The 19,041-nt window shown below is 42.1% G+C and overlaps 1 protein-coding gene across 1 annotated transcript; it reads left to right on the top strand.

Annotated features, from left to right (window-relative positions):
* The first annotated feature begins 759 nt into the window (after positions 1–759).
* On the top strand, positions 760–18,608 carry col1a1b (collagen, type I, alpha 1b). Its single transcript, XM_046068303.1, has 51 exons — positions 760–954; positions 2,376–2,567; positions 3,142–3,167; positions 3,364–3,399; positions 4,362–4,454; positions 5,099–5,167; positions 5,343–5,387; positions 5,578–5,631; positions 5,982–6,035; positions 6,295–6,348; positions 6,613–6,666; positions 6,760–6,813; positions 6,940–6,984; positions 7,131–7,184; positions 7,325–7,369; positions 7,545–7,598; positions 8,605–8,703; positions 8,841–8,885; positions 8,968–9,066; positions 9,185–9,238; positions 9,333–9,440; positions 9,719–9,772; positions 10,049–10,147; positions 10,305–10,358; positions 10,515–10,613; positions 10,811–10,864; positions 10,976–11,029; positions 11,186–11,239; positions 11,349–11,402; positions 11,633–11,677; positions 11,776–11,874; positions 12,800–12,907; positions 13,252–13,359; positions 13,545–13,598; positions 13,759–13,812; positions 13,928–14,035; positions 14,253–14,306; positions 14,428–14,481; positions 14,605–14,766; positions 14,883–14,990; positions 15,279–15,386; positions 15,583–15,636; positions 15,818–15,925; positions 16,048–16,101; positions 16,225–16,332; positions 16,474–16,527; positions 16,814–16,921; positions 17,012–17,294; positions 17,382–17,572; positions 17,670–17,912; positions 18,054–18,608. The coding sequence occupies exons 1-51, from the start codon at positions 873–875 to the stop codon at positions 18,198–18,200; spliced, it is 4,350 nt and encodes a 1,449-aa protein (XP_045924259.1). The 5' UTR covers positions 760–872; the 3' UTR covers positions 18,201–18,608.
* The last annotated feature ends 433 nt before the right edge of the window (positions 18,609–19,041 follow it).

The raw sequence follows: 19,041 nt of genomic DNA, 5'->3' as shown, positions 1-19,041 counted from the left end.
ACTGCAGGTGCTTGCATGTGCTTGATACTCAGAAGGTGTATAGGCCAGAATAAATTTAAATAAAAGTTTCAATAGCTAGATAATAACATGAACAGGATTCCTTCTCAAGAACTTCTGTAAGGGACAGAAGCTGGTAATTTCTTGTAAATAGACCCATCAAACATTCTCCATCTGGTTTGCTCTTCATGCGTAAATTGCGCAGGCTTCACTTGAACTGATGCTGCATCAAAGGCATCATTCTGAACCCTTTCCTTCTTACAGAAACGTCTGAGCCCAGTTATCATAATATAAAGGTATCTAAACAAAATAACTTCCTGTACGACTGAAATCTGACCAGTCCTCTGCATATGCTTTCTAAACCTAATTAAGACTAATGATTTGTTCTTTCAATAAAAGCATCCAAAATCCAGACGATTCAAAATCATCTCAGCGACATGGTGTCTCAGTTTGGATGCAAGAGATACAAAACACCCCGACAAAAGTCTCAGTGAGTAAAGTCCATGGAGAAGCAGAGGATGATAAAACACGTCTGAACGACAGAGAGACGTCGCGTAAATGATGATTGTCCTCATCATCCACGTTTGAGCTGAAACGTGAACTTGTTTGACATGTTTTAAGACAGCCCCTCTATGTGATGAAGGAGGGACTCCGTGACTTGAACATGTACAAGTTATCTGGTGCGCACAGGACCTCCCCAAAAGTTTTGGCATATAAAAGCCAAGCTAACTCATTTGTTTAGGCAGTAGGGAGTTTCTGCTAGGGTCTGGATTGGAGTTGTACACAGACCGGACCCTACCGTGTATGAGAGGTGTCTGAGGAGAAAAACAGGATTCCCCCTTGCCGCAAAGAATCTACATGTCTAATATTTAGACATGTTCAGCTTTGTGGATATTCGGTTAGCGCTGTTGCTCAGCGCAACAGTGCTTTTGGTCAGAGGTCAAGCGGATGATGATAGTAAGTATCACTTTCAAACATTGATTTGAGTTGTTTGGGACTATGGCACCCTCAGGATGTGGATAGCCCGCAAGGATGCTGTGCAGTTTGCTGGAACTCTGCGGGATACCTGACTCCAGAGATTATGAAAGATCTTACACAGTGAGGCGTTTTATGGTGTTTTGGAGATCTGAAGGCACATAGGATTTTCATTAAATTTTTCTGTTTGCTACTACGTGCAGATTCATGCTCATTGTGCGCCCGCCTGCTGGAGCGCAAACCTGAGGGACTATCTCTGATGAGCAAAGACAGGGTATTGGGTTCAAAGGGAGTTGAATCATAGCACAAGCATGAAGAAATTTGAAAATGGCAAATTAATTTGAGAAAATATTAATTGTAGCCTATTTGGTTTGGAAAGTAGTTTCTACAAGAAACGATGCAACATCCCAGTTCACAATTATTTGCCAGAGTCTATAGATTGTAGCACTCCTCAGTAAACTACATTTAACATTAACGCATCAAAAGTAAGCAGATCAAGTTTGCTGAGGAACCAAACATAATAAAGTGGAGCGATTTTCAGCCATTATAAATTTAAACCTTTGCACAAAAGCTTCACCCGAATGCCACAGTGAATTAAACTACATTTTTGTCTAATTTGGATTAAACAGCACTTGGTGAGCTGAAACAGGACAATGGAAAAATCGCTTAAGTCTGACGTCGACAGTAAAATAGTCTAGACATAAATTAATCAACACGGAGGGGAGGGTGCGGAAGATTTCGTTATGTAGGTGAACAGCGCCTCTTAGTGGCAAATACTGGGATTGGTCCTCCCACGTCCAAGGCCCAACCACCCATCTGGCAGCTTGAAATGTGATTAAGCCCTGTGTAATTTTCCATCCGCAGTTTTTGAGGAGAAAATCTTGAACTACAGTCAACTGATAGATTGTTCTGTTGCACACCAAGGCATGTATTCTAACAATCGCCATGCACAAAGAGCTTAAACCTCCTGTGAACAGGCACTGATGTATACTTAATTAAAAGCCCTATTACTGATTTTCTAATGCCTTATTTAGCTAGAATGACACAGGCTGAAGAACAAATCAAAAAATAACTTTAAAATGCTGCTGTAAAGAAAACAAAAACTCTCAAAAAAGGAGCCAATGATGTTTTTTATTGAATAAAGGTCTTTTTTTGCAAGCAGAGTCTGGTGTCTGATCTGAGCCTATTGGGCACTTCTGGTTCCCATATGATGCACACCTGTGCAGGTGTAGCCAAGGCTCAACAAACCTTTACCTGCACATCGTACAGAATTCAGTTTACTGATGTCAAACCTAATTTTTGGGCATTTTTAGGAAAACATTTAAGATGGTGTTCACTCTCTGTTGGGATATTTGATTTTTTTTTTAACATGACCCAACTCACAGAAGTTTTTCTCCTCTCAGGCTCATTCGGCAGCTGCTCATTAGACGGACAGTCTTACAACGATAAGGATGTATGGAAACCTGAGCCCTGCCAGATCTGCATCTGCGACAATGGTAACATCATGTGCGACGAGGTGATCTGTGAGGACACATCCGACTGTGCCGATCCCATCATCCCATCCGGAGAGTGCTGCCCTATCTGCCCAGACGATGGTACTCCACCTTCATCCTCCTCACCAATTTTGTGGTTAATTAGCTTTGTGGCAAGTGTCTCCCACCTCATCTCTGACCATCAATGGTACACTGGCCAGATTTGGAATTGAGGCCCTAAGCCTGCCCGCTTTCCTGAGGATTTTCATTCAGAAAAGAATCGCTTTGGATTTACCTTTTGTTTATTTCATTTTCTATATGCATTCTTTAAACGATGGATTATAACTGCCCATTGGCGACGTCCGGTAATGAATATGTAATTACCCAACATGCCTACCTGTGCAGTGACATCACAGGATGCAACATGGCCTACGCATGTCCTGTCTCCCACAACAACATTACAACATTTTACTACTGATATATATTTATATGTTTTTAATTCAGTAACTCAATGAAAAACTGTATTCCTTAGTTTAATCAGCCCCGATATCCAGCCTGGACCTGCCATAGATCGCTGTGACCTGCTGTGTTTAAATTAAACACTTAACATTATTTTGTTTATGTCCAAAGTTTTGAATGTGTCTCATAAATGTTCAAGAGGTGTTTGACATTTTCTTTTTCTCCATTGGTTCTGTAGGACCCCAGGTTCCAGGAGAGGATGAGGTATTTTGACATTTAACTTTGTTTGATATTGAAAAATATGTGTGACTACACCTCATATTGGTCTGTCTTTGGAGATGCTAGCATGGCTTAGTTTAGTTTATCATCGTGCCTGCTTATATTCTAGATGCACTTGTTTTACAGTCTGGATGAAACATTGCCGCGTAGCCTAACCCCCTTTTTTCCTGTCTATCCATAGCTAGTAAAGGGAGACGTTGGCCCCAAGGGAGACAGGGTAGGTTCCAGTTCAACTCTCAACAACACTCACACTATCCAGAAGACAGGTTCTGAGCTTCAATACAAATAACACCTGTGTTTTTTAAGATACTAATTGTATATATTTGCTACAAGGACAAACTGACTGTGGACAAGAATCATGTTTAAGCTTTGTCTTTATAGAAATTTTTTGTCTGTGACAGACAAGTTGAATGCATTTGTCCCAACAACAACACATCTCTGTTTCCCTGTTGTGTCGCTTATTGTTTAGCTTTCATCACATATTACGTGGGCTTCCATTTTAGTAACATTTCAATTCAAATCACACAACTTTGCTGCATTGCATGTGCTTGATTATGTTTATTTTTTATGAGATTTTTCAATAGTTTTACAAGCATAGTTTTTATTTGTTGCACATTTCACCAGTTACTGATTAAAACTATGAAAATGTGCACAGCAGTGTTTTATGATTGCTGATTGAGTCCCTACAACCTAATCTAAATGCTGCTAAAGCTGCTATGACATAATTGTTACTGATGACCTTTGATAATTAGGTCACAAGGTCAGCAGGTCATCAAAAGTTCAAGTTCCCATAACACAAATTGGTTTATAAAATGATGAAGTAATATTAGATAACTGCCAAGTAACAATAGCGAGAAATCTATCTTTTTGTTTTGATTCAAAACCAGCTTTACCGTACTTCCATTTTTAAGGTAGGCTACAGCAACCGGAAAAATAAATATCAATATCTATAATTAGGATTAAAACAAAACAAAAAAGATAAATATATAGTTCAAGGAATTTTCAAATCGTGATTGATATTACATAATGTACAATATAAAGGTGTCATGTTTACTATACAAATTTGTTAATATAGATCATTATTTGATAGAAATTACATGATCTGCTTTGGTTGGGCTATGAGCTAAACTTCTTCCTGCAGGGCAAGTTAAAAATGAAGTGTGCCTGATTTCTCTACAGGGTCCTCCTGGGCCTCCTGGCAACGACGGAATCGACGGACAGCCTGGTCTTCCCGGCCCACCCGGACCCCCTGGCCCCCCTGGCCTTGGCGGAGTAAGTATTTCCACGTCACAACATCCAGGAGGTCTGGGATTACTTTGATGATTTTGTTTAGAAATTCGATATCTCCTAAAAATCCATGTTAATCCAGGTTAAAAAATCAACATATTTCTGCTATGATCAATTATATATGTTTCAATCCCACCACTGATTATTTATTTTACACACACCTAATGAGAAACATCAGCCTGCGAGGCTTTGTGCTAGAGAGAAGCAGCTAAGAAATCTCCTCCCTATTTATTTCATCACTGGGGGTCTAGACAGCTCCCTGGTCCACAGGCTTAGGTTTAGGGAACATGCAGAATATTTAGTGTTAATCTGACCAGTTTATTCGGTCAATGACCTTAATTGACACATGAATGTTCAATTTATACAATTTTAACATGTTAACATTTAACTTAATCTGTTCTACAGCAGAAATTCTTACTCCTCTGCTGAAATATAAATCTTCATGTGATTCTAAGTGATTATGAATTGACACTATTAACCTGTCACTGCAACAGTACAAAGTCACTGTCAGAAAAAGCATGTCAGGTGCCCCATGTGATGTTTTGTGCTACATAAACTCAAGAATAGTACATTTAAGTGTGTTTTTCTCCAAAGCTCAGCATCTAAATCTTTATCTTGTCTCTTTTCAGAACTTCTCTCCTCAAATGGGCTATGTTGACCAATCCAAATCCAGCGGCCCACCTGTTCCTGGCCCAATAGTATGAAGGCTTTGCTATTTCTCAACCTATTATTATTGTACCATATTATTGCTAAATATGCAAACTGTATCTGTTTAGACTTTCTTAAGTGTTTTTTTCTTGCAGTGGGAAGTTGCTAATCTCACAGACAGATAAAGAGAATCTAATGGCTTTTTCCCCTTATTTTCATTAACAGGGTCCTATGGGTCCTCGTGGTCCTCCAGGACAATCTGGCTCCTCTGTGAGTATTTCCTTATCAATTACATGACAGTTCAGACCCTCATTTTGACAATACATTTCTGATGTTCCTCAGTATATCTTAAAAACATTTGGCTATTAACCTAGCAAATTATTATATGACAATGCATCTTATATAAATGCATAAACATTAACAAAGATATCGTGTTAATCGTGTTGTTTTTTTTCATCAGGGTCCTCAGGGATTCACTGGCCCCCCTGGAGAGCCTGGTGAGCCCGGAGCTTCTGTGAGTATACACAATTTTCTACTAAAATGGCAACTTTATCCACATTAATGAGACACAACACTATGCTTTGTTTTCCACTTCTCATTAGCTTTAAACTGAATGGCGTAACCCAGAAATCTGTAGGATACCATTTTATCAATAACATGCTATGTTGTTGTTAATAGTTCATTTTAGAATCTTACTTCCTGTTGTAATCACTGACCTGCTGACACACATCTGCACACACCCCCTGTTGTCAGTAAAATACCCTCTCACCTGCTTCTTTACCTTTGGTAACAGTGAGTATTTACAGTCATTTACATAGTTACCATTAATTTGGTGCTAATCCAGTCACTGATTGTGGTTTTTAGGGTGCCATGGGACCACGTGGTCCAGCTGGCCCCCCTGGAAAGAACGGAGATGATGTAAGTGATTTATCCCTCTTTACTACTCTTGGTAAGTTGTATAGTTATATGCGTGTATAACCTAATGAAGACAGCTTTAATTGATCCCTCTAAGACTTAAGTGATATAAACTAATTATTATATTTGTACTTTTGTCATCATTGTTATTGTTATCCTTCTGATTTATTGTCTGAAGGATACATACTGTAGTTGGTTAGGGGTGATACTTCCACACACAGCTCAGCACATACTCACCTCCTTCTCTGTGTGTCTTCAACAGGGTGAGCCTGGCAAAGCTGGTCGCCCCGGTGAGCGTGGAGCTGCTGGCCCTCAGGTGAGACATTACTAAATTGAGGGCAAAGGTCAACAGACGGCCAAAAATGAATCCCACAAACCAGCATGCATGCAAGGGCACAAAATTATCTGCTGACTTCAGCCCATTTTTTAATTACTTTTCCAATATCTTCAGTAGGTCAGAAAACTCAATCCTGCTTATACTTCCTGTGTAGTTGCAGAAAAACCCTAATATTAGAGTTTATCCCAGGTAGTTTTCACGCCTGAGGCATTTATTGACATATCCCTTGTTTTCCTCCTGCAGGGTGCTCGTGGATTCCCCGGAACCCCTGGACTCCCTGGCATCAAGGGACACAGAGTGAGTTAGGAAACCAAAGTCACCATTTCCAATTGCTTTGATGTTGTAATGAGTGGTGACTGACCTGAGGATGCTGATTGATTTTGTGCACAGGGTTTCAGCGGTCTGGATGGAGCTAAGGGAGATGCCGGACCTGCTGGCCCCAAGGTAGGATAGCAGGATGTTCTGTTGCTTACCAAAGCTGAAATCTAATCATACACTGAACCAAAAGTTGCTCTGGCCACTTGACTCAAATGTCTTTGAGCTTATTCTTCCATCTGTATTTGTCTACAGGGAGAGCCCGGTGCCCCTGGTGAGAACGGTATCCCTGGTGCCATGGTACGTTATGGTCTCAACACAACATGTACATCAATCTAAGATGTTTTAGTGCGGATAGTATTGATCAAATACAACCAGTTTAGTCTCACCTGATTAATTTCTACACAAAGGTATGTAAAATGTTCTGGGTTTTTTGTCTTTTGTAGGGTGCTCGTGGTCTTCCTGGTGAGAGAGGCCGCCCTGGACCTTCTGGCCCTTCTGTAAGCACATCTATTCATGTCTTAATGTTCATGGCACGATCTATTCAGACACTTGTTAATGTTTTCAGCTGCTAATAATGTTTGATTTGAGTCCATTCCTTCAAATATCACTTTGATCTAATCTTCCCCCTCCTCTGCAGGGTGCTCGTGGTAATGATGGCAACACTGGCCCTGCTGGACCCCCTGTACGTATTAAAGTTTGCTTTAATTCTACTTGAAAATGTAAAGGTTAAATCACGGTGTGGTGACATCATCACCTAACGATATATTGTAGGGTTTGATTCACTGCTCTGTAATTAGCATTGCATCAAATCTATGAATGTTTTTGTTGATGTCTGCTAACATGTCTTTATTTTTCAGGGATCTACTGGACCTGCAGGTCCCCCTGGATTCCCCGGTGGTGCTGGTGCTAAGGTAAGTCTCCCAATACATTTTTCATATCCAATAAATGTGACCACAAAAAACGCTCTGCTTTACTATTCCATGTCTACCATATGCATCCTATGACTATTATCTGCCCAGGGACTGCACTATTTTATGGTGTGTGTTATAATCCCTTTAAAATTGCAAAATTCAAATAAGGGTGCCCTTACAGCCAGGAACCCTCACCTCCCTTGTTAACCACCTGACTTGATGTCACAGCATCCCCCTGGTCTTGTGCATTAGTAGGAAAACTATAGACACTGACAGTCTATAAGGATTAAGCCGTTTCACCCAACTTGGACTGCAAGTGATGTTAGTATTTGCAGGATCAAAATCGGTGGGTTTAGGGCTAATGCTAATTCCACATGTAACAGATCAATTATACTCTCCACTGGACACAGTCAACCAAATATTTGACCTGATACTGTGTACCCCAGGTGAACACTGTAGCCACCAGATGGCATCAGTAGACCTGTAATAGCACATTACTGCTGTTGCCCCTCCCCTTCAATGTTGCCATCAGTGAAGGATCTATTATGATAGCCTGTAATTCTCACCTATAATGAAGTCACACACACCGGGGTTATTTTAAGAACCAAGAGGAGGAGAGTTGACTGCCCACTGATGTGACAGCAGTGAGAAACGGGGTGATGAGAACAGCACAATCAAACAGTTAGAAATAACTCACTGAATACCTGCAAAGAACAAATTTAAGATCAGTGTGGTGATTTTTTTTGTCTCTACTTACACTCTTTATTCATACTTAAGAATCTTGGTACAAGCTGTCTTATTTTTGAAGAAATAATACTCTTTTATTAGTGTCAATGAACTAGGACAACATGCCACAGTTTTCTAGACTTTTTACTGTATTTCATATGAACAATCATGGTGTTGACATGCCAAAATGGACTATTTGATTATGATTTATAATTAATTTTTGATTCATCTATAATATTCAAGTTGCAGATTTCTGAGACATTGTTGCTTCCTTTCACAGGGAGAGACCGGTCCTCAGGGAGGCCGTGGAAACGAGGGACCCCAGGGAGCCCGTGGTGAGCCTGGTAACCCAGGACCTTCTGGACCCGCTGGAGCTGCTGTAAGTAGATACTAGACTTCTCTGTTGGCATTCTTTTACACATTATCAAATATTTTACACATGGAGAGGATAATTAGAAATGCGATTCAAACAGCACTACACACTTTCAACATTTTATTTCCTTTCTCTCACAACAGGGTGCCCCTGGAACTGATGGCGCACCTGGTGCTAAGGGTGCTCCTGTAAGTATCATACTTATTGATCAGGTTTAATCCACTTGAATCCTCATGAAGTGTTCTGACACCCCAACTTTCTATCCCATAGGGTGCTGTTGGTATTGCTGGTGCTCCCGGTTTCCCCGGTTCTCGTGGTCCTGCTGGAGCTCAGGGAGCTGTTGGTGCTCCTGGTCCCAAGGGTAACAATGTGAGTAGACAATTAATTGTGTGAATTTTTAATTTTTAAACACACATTGTTCTTCAGTTTTATAGAGACCCACAATCACCTGACAGCCTAAATAAAATGTGTGTGTTTCTGCCAACAGGGTGACCATGGTCCCCCTGGCCCTAAGGGAGAGCCTGGTGCCAAGGGAGAGCCTGTAAGTTTCAAAATACATACATCTTGCCATTAATTTACCATTCTGTGAGATATTATGGAACAAGGGTTTCTAACAACCATGTTTTCTTGTCCAGGGTCCCGCTGGAATTCAAGGACTTGCTGGCCCTGCTGGTGAGGAGGGAAAGAGAGGACCTCGTGGAGAGCCCGGTGGTGCTGGACCCCGTGGACCCCCTGGAGAGCGTGTATGTTACTTCTTCTTTCACATCAACTTCTGTCAGTTAGAGTGGTTGCCATTGAGGCATGAAATGGATGATTTTAGCAGGAGAACAAACTCATACATATCAGTTTTTCCAGAATATTTCCTCTGCAACAAATACCATGTTAAAATCATATAATCGATGTTCCTATAAAGCATTCTGCACATTTAGAGTATGTTAAATTCCCAGGGGGATTCACTCCTACAGTTTGAACATTTACACCACAGTTACTGACATGGTTGATATGTCTCTTTTTCCTTTAGGGTGCCCCTGGTGCTCGTGGTTTCCCTGGTGCTGACGGAGCTGCTGGTGGCAAGGTGAGTTAGTGATTCTACCCAATGAGCCCTGAACCAGGTCGGGGGAAAATGTATCAAACAAACACATTCCAACTCAGTAAATCCTAAAAGCATTCCGAGTTGTATATATAACCAATTTGACTGATTTTGTTCTACTCACACAAACGCTCAGTAACACCGGAAAACAGCCGTTCACGTTGCGGGAACCAAACCATCCAATTAACGAAGAGATCATTTAGGACATAAACTTCAGGACTTGTGGAGATTTCTCTTGACCCTTATTCACTTGTATGACAGGGAGCCCCTGGCGAGCGTGGTGCCCCAGGCCCAGCGGGAGCTCAGGGAGCCACTGGTGAGTCCGGAAACCCCGGTGCTCCTGGCGCACCTGGATCCAAGGTGAGTTCTGCAACATGTTTCTTCAAGCGCAACATTTGTTTTAATAAAGCCCTACAGAATCTCTCTTTAATCATATAGCGAAACATACAGCACTGTTGATCTGTTGTTTGTCTTCACACACACTGAGTCTTTGTCACACGTGGCTTTCCCTCCATAGGGTATGACTGGTAGCCCTGGAAGCCCTGGCCCTGATGGCAAAGCTGGACCTTCTGTAAGTTCTGACTCACAAATAGTTTCTGATAGTAATGACTTAATAGTTGAATATGTTTTTAATAAAATGAAGGAGAACTGCAGCTACAAACAATTCATTTCATCATGCTAGGAGAGTCCTTTTTTCAGTGTTCTCTTGTCCTCTGATGATCTTTAGGGTGCCCCTGGACAAGACGGACGCCCTGGACCTCCTGGCCCCGCTGGAAGCAGAGGACAGCCTGGAGTTATGGGATTCCCCGGACCCAAGGGAGTAGCTGTGAGTTAACTGCCCCTATCATTTCATAGGATTATTGCTTGCTAGTTTATTAATCCCTTATACATACGATGTAGTTGTACGAAATCACTCAAATATGAGTTCAGCAGGAAAACAGTAACAGCCACTCAAATTATGTTTTTCAACCCATAAAGGTAAAATCTAATAGGAATCCTGATGTATGTTCATTTTTTTAACAGGGTGAGCCTGGTAAGGCTGGTGAGAGAGGTCCCTCTGGTGCTGCTGGCCCTGTTGTAAGTACTTGTATATTTAAAACAAAAACTCTACCACTGTAAAATGTGTTTACTATGCAAAAAGATTATAAAACAGTTAATAATTGGTTTGGATAATGTTTTTGTTCACAGGGTGCTCCTGGCAAAGATGGTGACGTTGGTGCTCCTGGACCCTCTGGCCCTGGTGTATGTATCTTGCGTGTACCAATATAAAATTTTCATCAGGATTTCGTTGCATAGTTGTATGTTTTATAGGGTTAACTTAATTTAACATAAAAGTATCACGATTTACATTATCTATTGCAACGTTTCTCATCATTTAGTTTGCTTCTTTCTGTTCAGGGACCTGCTGGAGAGAAGGGAGAGCAGGGACCTGCTGGTTCTCCCGGATTCCAGGTAGGTTTTGAGAGTGTGTCAGCAGATCTTTTGTTTTGTTGATATATTTTTGAGCTGTGCCATAATCATTTGTTAACCCTAAAATGTTGTACCTTTTATCCTTATGCAGGGTCTTCCCGGACCCCAAGGTGCTACTGGTGAGACTGGCAAGCCCGGTGAGCAGGTAAGAATTGCAGGGAACTGAGAATGACCAAAGTTTTGTTTAGTATCTTAACTTTTTTCCATGTGCACGCACGCATATAGCAAAAGATTGAGTCGCTTTTCAGAAATACTTGATCTTACAACACACACATAGTAAGATAAAGCACCTAAAATAATCATGTGTATTTTGAATTTTTACGAAGTAAATGGTCTTTTTCAAGGCTTCATGAAAAATCTTCCTCTGTTGTTCAGGGTGCTCCTGGTGAGGTTGGTCCCCCTGGCCCATCTGGACCAAGAGTGAGTATTTCCAGCATTTTTATCGTCCATGGTAAACACTGTTCCTCTGGTTTTTAGCTAAAAGTGGTTGTGACCAATGTGTCCCTTCTCTCCTGTAGGGTGACAGAGGTTTCCCTGGTGAGCGCGGTGCTCCTGGCGTTGCTGGCCCAACTGGACCACGTGGTGCTCCTGGCCCTGCTGGTAACGATGGACCTAAGGTAGGTTTAAAAACTGTTGGAGAAGTGGAGAAGTTTCTTAAACACTAAAATGCCTATTTGTTAAATACATTTTCAGCCCATTCCAGTTCTCACTATTAGTCTGTTCTATGTGATCTGGTGTGTGATGGCTAAACATAATTAAGATATAGACTTTAAGGTATGAAACACTTCTTATAGCCATATCTAGACACATTTATAGGTTTGATGGTCAGAAAACAAAAATTCAGGGTACGGTATAGGCAAACTTGTCAACTGACATGAAAATAGAAGGCAAAGCATCTGTTGTAGCCTGTGAATTTAGACTGGTATCACACACATTTACACTCTGCTCACTCCACAAGTGCTCATCCATTTACATTTAAGGGATACGTTTACTGTTAATTAAAATGTTACTTTTCATCATTTACAATCATGAGCAGACAGAAAGTTTTACTTTTGGAGTAACCAACCAATCTGCTGCAGTTTCTCACTGGGCTTAAACGCAGTCTAGTAGGGCAGTTGGTGAGGCCTTTAAAAACCTCATCTTTTTGAAAAGAAAAGCAATGCTGTCCATCCTTAATTATTTCCCACCCAAAAAAGATTGCAAGCATGATGTGTTTCTTTTGCCCTACAGACATTGAGGCAAACAAGAAGCTGCTGCAGACCCATAACTTTCTCAAAACTAAAGCTATTAATTATATATTTTAATAAAATCTGGGTTTAAAAAAACTTCAAAATTATGCTTTTTTATTATTATCCTTTAGTTTTCATAGGTCCACTAAGAAAATCAACATGGAATCTTAAAAAACAGCAGACCTTTAATGATCTGCATCAACTTGGATCCATTTGTTACACACATAATTCCCACAGCACACAGTATATACACCGTATGAACATTTACATGTATTGTTGTAATGTGTGTATTTGTGTTTATGTGTGTGTGTAGGGAGAGCCTGGTGCTGGTGGTGCCCCCGGTGGTCAGGGAGCCCCTGGTATGCAGGGAATGCCTGGTGAACGTGGAGCTGCTGGTCTCCCTGGTGCCAAGGGAGAGAGAGTAAGTATCACACATGTCCAGTTTATCTCTTTCAAAAACTACTCTACTGTAAATATGATAATACTTAGAGAAAATTACAAAATTATTATTAGCGTTTGGGATGACAAATATTGGAAATCGTTTGTTTTAGTGGTAATTATAACTTTTTTAGAGCTTAAGGGAGAGAAAATAACTTATTTTGTTAAATGAATATTTTATTTCTTTTATTAGATTAATTCTTTTAGATAGTTAATAGTTTTTCAAGTTAATCAGTCGGAACACATTTGGGTTCTTGTAACTAAGTAAGGATGGATGAACTTTTTTAATATCATCACAAGTGACCTTAATAAATCTCCCCTCTTCAGGGTGATGCTGGAGGAAAGGGAGGCGATGGTGCCCCTGGCAAAGATGGCGTGCGTGGTATGACTGGTGCTATTGGAGTCCCTGGACCCCCTGGTGCTCAGGGTGAGAAGGTGAGTCCAGACACAACTTTGGTTTTCACCAACAAATATCAGCTATCCAGGTTCATTATCCCTACTGGATCTGTTCTCTTACCATTTTCTCATCACCTCCTGGCGGTAAGACTCTGGCTTTGGTCATGACAACCAAGCAACTTGTCTGCTGACCTCCTGTCCTTCTCCTTTACCTCTGGTTTTAGGGTGAGCCTGGCGCCGTTGGAGTTTCTGGACCCAGCGGTCCTCGTGGTGCCCCTGTAAGTTCTTCTCCAAAGACACACCTGATTGAGGACTTGAAAACAAACACAAGATACAGCATTTACCGGATGTGTTCAGTAACTTCAGTACAAGATGCCACATGCAGAATATCTTTATGACTGAATTACCTAAAAACTTCTGTCATCTTGACTTAAACAGGGTGAGCGTGGAGAGACTGGACCCTCTGGACCTGCTGGATTTGCTGGACCTCCTGTAAGAATCTTAAACATTATATTCTATACCAAAATTTTCCTACAGATTGAGATGCTTAAAGCTGGCAAAAGATAGCACGTGTTGAACGATTCCTTCTCTTGCCCTCCAACCTCAGGGTGCTGATGGTCAGCCTGGTGCCAAGGGAGAGAGTGGTGACTCTGGACCCAAGGGAGACGCTGGTGCTCCTGGACCCCCTGGACCTGTTGGAGGTGCTGGTCCTCAGGTAGGCCCAGATGTCATTCACAGTTTACCAACTTCTTTCCTTTTACTATAATAAAAGTAATGAGTTTTCTATTTTTATTTCATATTGATGCCAGATAGACATTTTATGAATGGAAATCTTTTCATGTGGTCATGTTTCCTCCATTTTGGTAAATAATTTAGTATAGTTATTAGATTGTGCTTAATTTTTCAGTTATGGCATTTTTGTTTGTCAACAGGGACCTGCTGGTCCTCCTGGACCCAAAGGTGCTCGTGGTGGTGCTGGATCTCCTGTAAGTGTCCCATCAACATGAGAGATTAGGTTGAATTAGTTTGCTTTCAATGGTGAATTCAATGATTCTGTTTTAAGTTGGATGTGTCATCTCTTTTGTCTCTTTTGGTGTATGTGTGTAGGGTGCTACTGGTTACCCTGGACCTGCCGGCAGAGTTGGACCCCCTGGCCCCGCTGTAAGTTTCATCTAGTCCACATAATCAGCAGTAATAACCAACACAGTCTTGTCTTTAGTCTGTTACCATAATGGCCTTCAGCAGGGTTTAATTTAATTACTTGAATCCTCTGCATGTCTCCAGGGAGCTGGTGGACCCCCTGGACCCGCTGGACCCGTTGGCAAAGATGGAGCCAGGGGAGCACGTGGTGAGACTGGTCCTGCTGGTCGCCCTGGTGAAGCTGGTGGTGGTGGACCCCCAGGACCCCCTGGAGAGAAGGGATCTGCTGGCTCTGATGGTTCCCCTGTAAGTGCCCTCATTAATTCCTCAATGGGAGTTCTATCAAAGTTTTTGAAAATCCACCATAGTGATCTGTTTTCTATTATGTGCCTGCTAACTGGCTGCTGTCTCTTTCTGCGCAGGGTACCCCTGGTCTCCCCGGACCCCAAGGTATTGCTGGACAACGTGGTATTGTAGGTCTCCCTGGACAGCGTGGAGAGCGTGGTTTCCCTGGTCTGCCTGGACCTGGTGTGAGTATTGATAATGACTACAGTGCATTCTGCTAAATAAGCTAAGTAGGCTACTCATAAATTATTGATAGGACTTTCAAAATAAAACAGCCGTTAGTGTTTCCCATCCATTAGGACAGGACAGCATCACATGAATGCACTCATGAATGTACTGTAATACAAACTTTTACACAGAATCTGTTAATTATATAATTAATTCATTTTATACCACACTTCAACACAGGATTGCTGTATATTATTTAGCTTCCATCTGCATGCAGAGAACTGACCTCTCTTGTTTTTCTTCAGGGTGAGCCTGGAAAGCAGGGACCTTCTGGACTTGTTGGTGAGCGTGGACCCCCCGGACCTGCTGGACCCCCTGGACTGTCTGGTCCTACCGGAGAGGCTGGCCGTGAGGTATGAGGCCTCAATCTGCTGTATACTCACTCACACTCATACAAATTCTCACGTATTCAGCATTCATTGGTAAATTATGTACTTTCTAATCAACGATATCACATTCTGTGGGGAACAGTTTGGTTCCCCACAGAATGGCTTCCTTAGCATGTAGCTACCCATCCAATATTATGATGTCCTTGCTGCTCTTCTACAGGGATCTGCCGGTCACGATGGTGCCCCTGGTCGCGATGGATCTCCTGGCCCCAAGGTAACCCTCATTTTCATTCTTAATTCACGTCATTCTCAACCCTCATATAATATATCAATACAAAACCTTTTACTATGTTTGTTTGCCCATTTAATCTTTAGACCAGCAAAGCTTCTCTATAGAAACACAAAATTAGCCTTTAGCTACCTTGCATGGTCTCACTGGAAATTTGTTGCTGTAGGGAGACCGTGGTGAGTCTGGTATGGCTGGACCCCCCGGACCCCCTGGATCTCCTGGAGCCCCCGGAGCTGTTGGTCCCTCTGGCAAGACTGGCGACCGTGGAGAGACTGTAAGCCCTCTTACTGCTTATCTGTATCCTCTTGAAAAATGTAACTAGATCTGGTAACTCACTGTGCATATGACTTTTGATATTATTGTAATCAGATTTCCCCCACTCTCTCTTTCCTTTAGGGTCCCGCTGGCTCTGCTGGTGCTGCTGGTCCTGCTGGTGTCCGTGGTCCTGCTGTAAGTTCATCCTAACATAATATGTTAATATAACTATATTTAACAAAAAATAGATATTGCTTATGGTGCTCATGATCATATAAACCCTGGATGGCATGTTGACCTCCTGCTGCTTTCATTCAGGGACCTGCTGGAGCAAAGGGAGACAGAGGAGAGGCTGGTGAGGCTGGAGAGAGAGGCCACAAAGGACACAGAGGATTCACCGGCATGCAGGGTCTACCCGGACCTGCTGTAAGTAATTTGTGCAACACAAGCAAAGATTTGTAGATTATCACATCAAACAATATCACCGTTTCTCAATTTATGATATTCAGATTTTATTTTAATGCAAAATGCGTAATATTTGATATTCACATCTTCTTCTGCCTCTAGGGAGCTCATGGAGAGAGAGGACCTGCTGGCATCAACGGACCTGCTGGACCTAGAGTAAGTTCATCAGTTATTTTACAGAAAAGAATTCACTAACAATCTGGTACTTGCAGAGTCTGATGATGATCAAAACATTCAGTTGTGTAGAGTGTATGTACAATGTTCCAGTAAGTGGCAAAAGTAGTATAAAGCAAAAAAATTATACATGATTAGCAGGACTTCAAATATGTTATATGTAAGTATTGACACATTTAACAGTTTTACACATGCACATAATGTCAATAAAATGGCAAGCTGATCTGTTATGAATTGATTTTTTTCTTATGTGGCCTTTGCTCTATAGGGACCTGCTGGATCTAACGGTTCCCCTGGTAAGGATGGCATGAACGGTCTGCCTGGACCCATTGGACCCCCTGGACCTCGTGGACGCAATGGAGAGATGGGTCCTGCTGTAAGTGCCACTACAAATACTTTGTTTTAACCGAATACTTAACATCGGGAATGTGTCTGCAGTTTGTAAACACATGGTGTTTCCAAACAGGGTCCTCCCGGACCTCCTGGACCTGCCGGCCCCCCTGGACCTCCCGGCGGTGGATTCGACTTTGTCAGCCAGCCTATTCAGGAGAAGGCACCCGATCCCTTCCGTGGCGGCCACTACCGCGCTGACGACCCCAACATGATGCGCGATCGCGACATGGAGGTCGACACCACCCTCAAGACCCTGACTCAGAAGGTTGAGAAGATCCGCAGCCCCGATGGTACCCAAAAGAGCCCTGCCCGCATGTGCCGTGACCTGAGGATGTGCCACCCTGAGTGGAAGAGCGGTGAGTGCAGATCAGAGCCCTGATACAGCTTGTAGATGAAGTGTAACGAAGCTCAGACTCAAACTGATGTATGTTCCTCTGTTACAGGCATGTACTGGGTTGATCCCAACCAGGGATCTCCTCTGGATGCCATCAAGGTCCACTGCAACATGGAGACTGGCGAGACTTGCATCTCCCCCAGCGATTCCAGCGTCCCCATGAAGAACTGGTACCTCAGCAAGAACATCAGAGAGAAGAAGCATGTCTGGTTCAGCGAGTCCATGACCGGTGGATTCCAGGTAAGAAGTCAAAAAAGGTTTCCTGTACAAACTAAAATCATCCAGTTAGTCAGTGACAGTAAAGCACATGCACCCATCTCCTCTTCCCGCCATGCAGTTCCAGTATGGCAGCGATGGAGCTGATCCCGAGGATGTCAGCATCCAGATGACCTTCATGCGCCTGATGTCCAACCAGGCCTCTCAGAACCTGACATACCACTGCAAGAACAGCATTGCCTACATGGACTCCGCCACCGGCAACCTGAAGAAGGCCCTGCTTCTCCAGGGCTCCAACGACATTGAGATCAGAGCAGAGGGCAACAGCCGCTTCACATACAGCGTCAGCGAGGATGGCTGCACGGTGAGCTTGCATTTATATACATTTCTAAAGGGAAAGATATAAAATCATATTATAATTAAACAAACAATACTTGTGCGCAGTTAAACGTCTCACTTTCCTGAGCAATTTCTGACTTGTTCTTCTTTTTGTTCGTCTCCACAGTCACACACTGGCACATGGGGCAAGACAGTCATCGACTACAAGACATCAAAAACATCCCGCCTGCCCATCATTGACATTGCTCCTATGGATGTTGGTGCACCTGATCAGGAGTTTGGCGTCGAAGTTGGCCCCGTTTGCTTCTTGTAAAAATGAAAGAAATATGGACATGACATTGTTGTTTTTTTTCTAGCAGTCATCTCTAAATCCTTTTTCTATGCATTCAAAACTCATTTGGCTGCCATTGGTCCACATGCTTTAAAACCACTCTACTGAAGACGGTGTTTATGTTTTTCCAATCATGAGAAGTTTTTGGGACTGCTACTTCAACCAAAACCAACCACACGGACACTTTAAAAAGAATCTTTTGTTTCCACTGGCAACAAGAAAATAATATATACTTGTGTAAAATTTCCCCCTGGAGATTGAGAAAAAAAAAGATCCACACACGCAATGAAACACAGGTGACTTTTGCCATTTTCTACCACTGCGGAAAGGACATTGAAAACAACTAATGATATGTACCATTTTCTGGTGTTAAATAAATTGTAAAAAGTGTGAAGTGTCTTCGTGTTCTAAATTCCTAAAAAAAAAAAAACACCTGAATGTTGCTCAGACAAAGCAAAGACCAGCAAAAGAGCAAGACAAAGAAGCTCACCTTCATTGCAATATGTAGATGGCTACCTCAAAACAAGAAGTCACCCCAATTTTTTCTTAAATGAAAAGGGTATATTTTACACGAGTCTATTGTGGTGAAATCAAACACATTCAAAGGTGCTATTACCATTTCAATGAGTTCCAGTTATTGGTGTTTGATAGTGAAAATCTCACTGTCATACTGTAATTATTGCCACTAATGCCTGCAGAACCTTTGGTGCTACTAAATTGACTCATTGTCTTGTTGTCTATGCAGTGCAATTGTTTTCTTCTTAAGTGTTGGTTTGATAAAAGAGTTCCTCAGAAAAGGTGATCACTGCATTGTAATGCATGC

The sequence above is a fragment of the Micropterus dolomieu genome, linkage group LG14 (assembly GCF_021292245.1).
Source record: "Micropterus dolomieu isolate WLL.071019.BEF.003 ecotype Adirondacks linkage group LG14, ASM2129224v1, whole genome shotgun sequence".
NCBI lineage: Eukaryota > Metazoa > Chordata > Actinopteri > Centrarchiformes > Centrarchidae > Micropterus > Micropterus dolomieu.
This window is presented reverse-complemented; position numbering and strand designations above follow the sequence as displayed.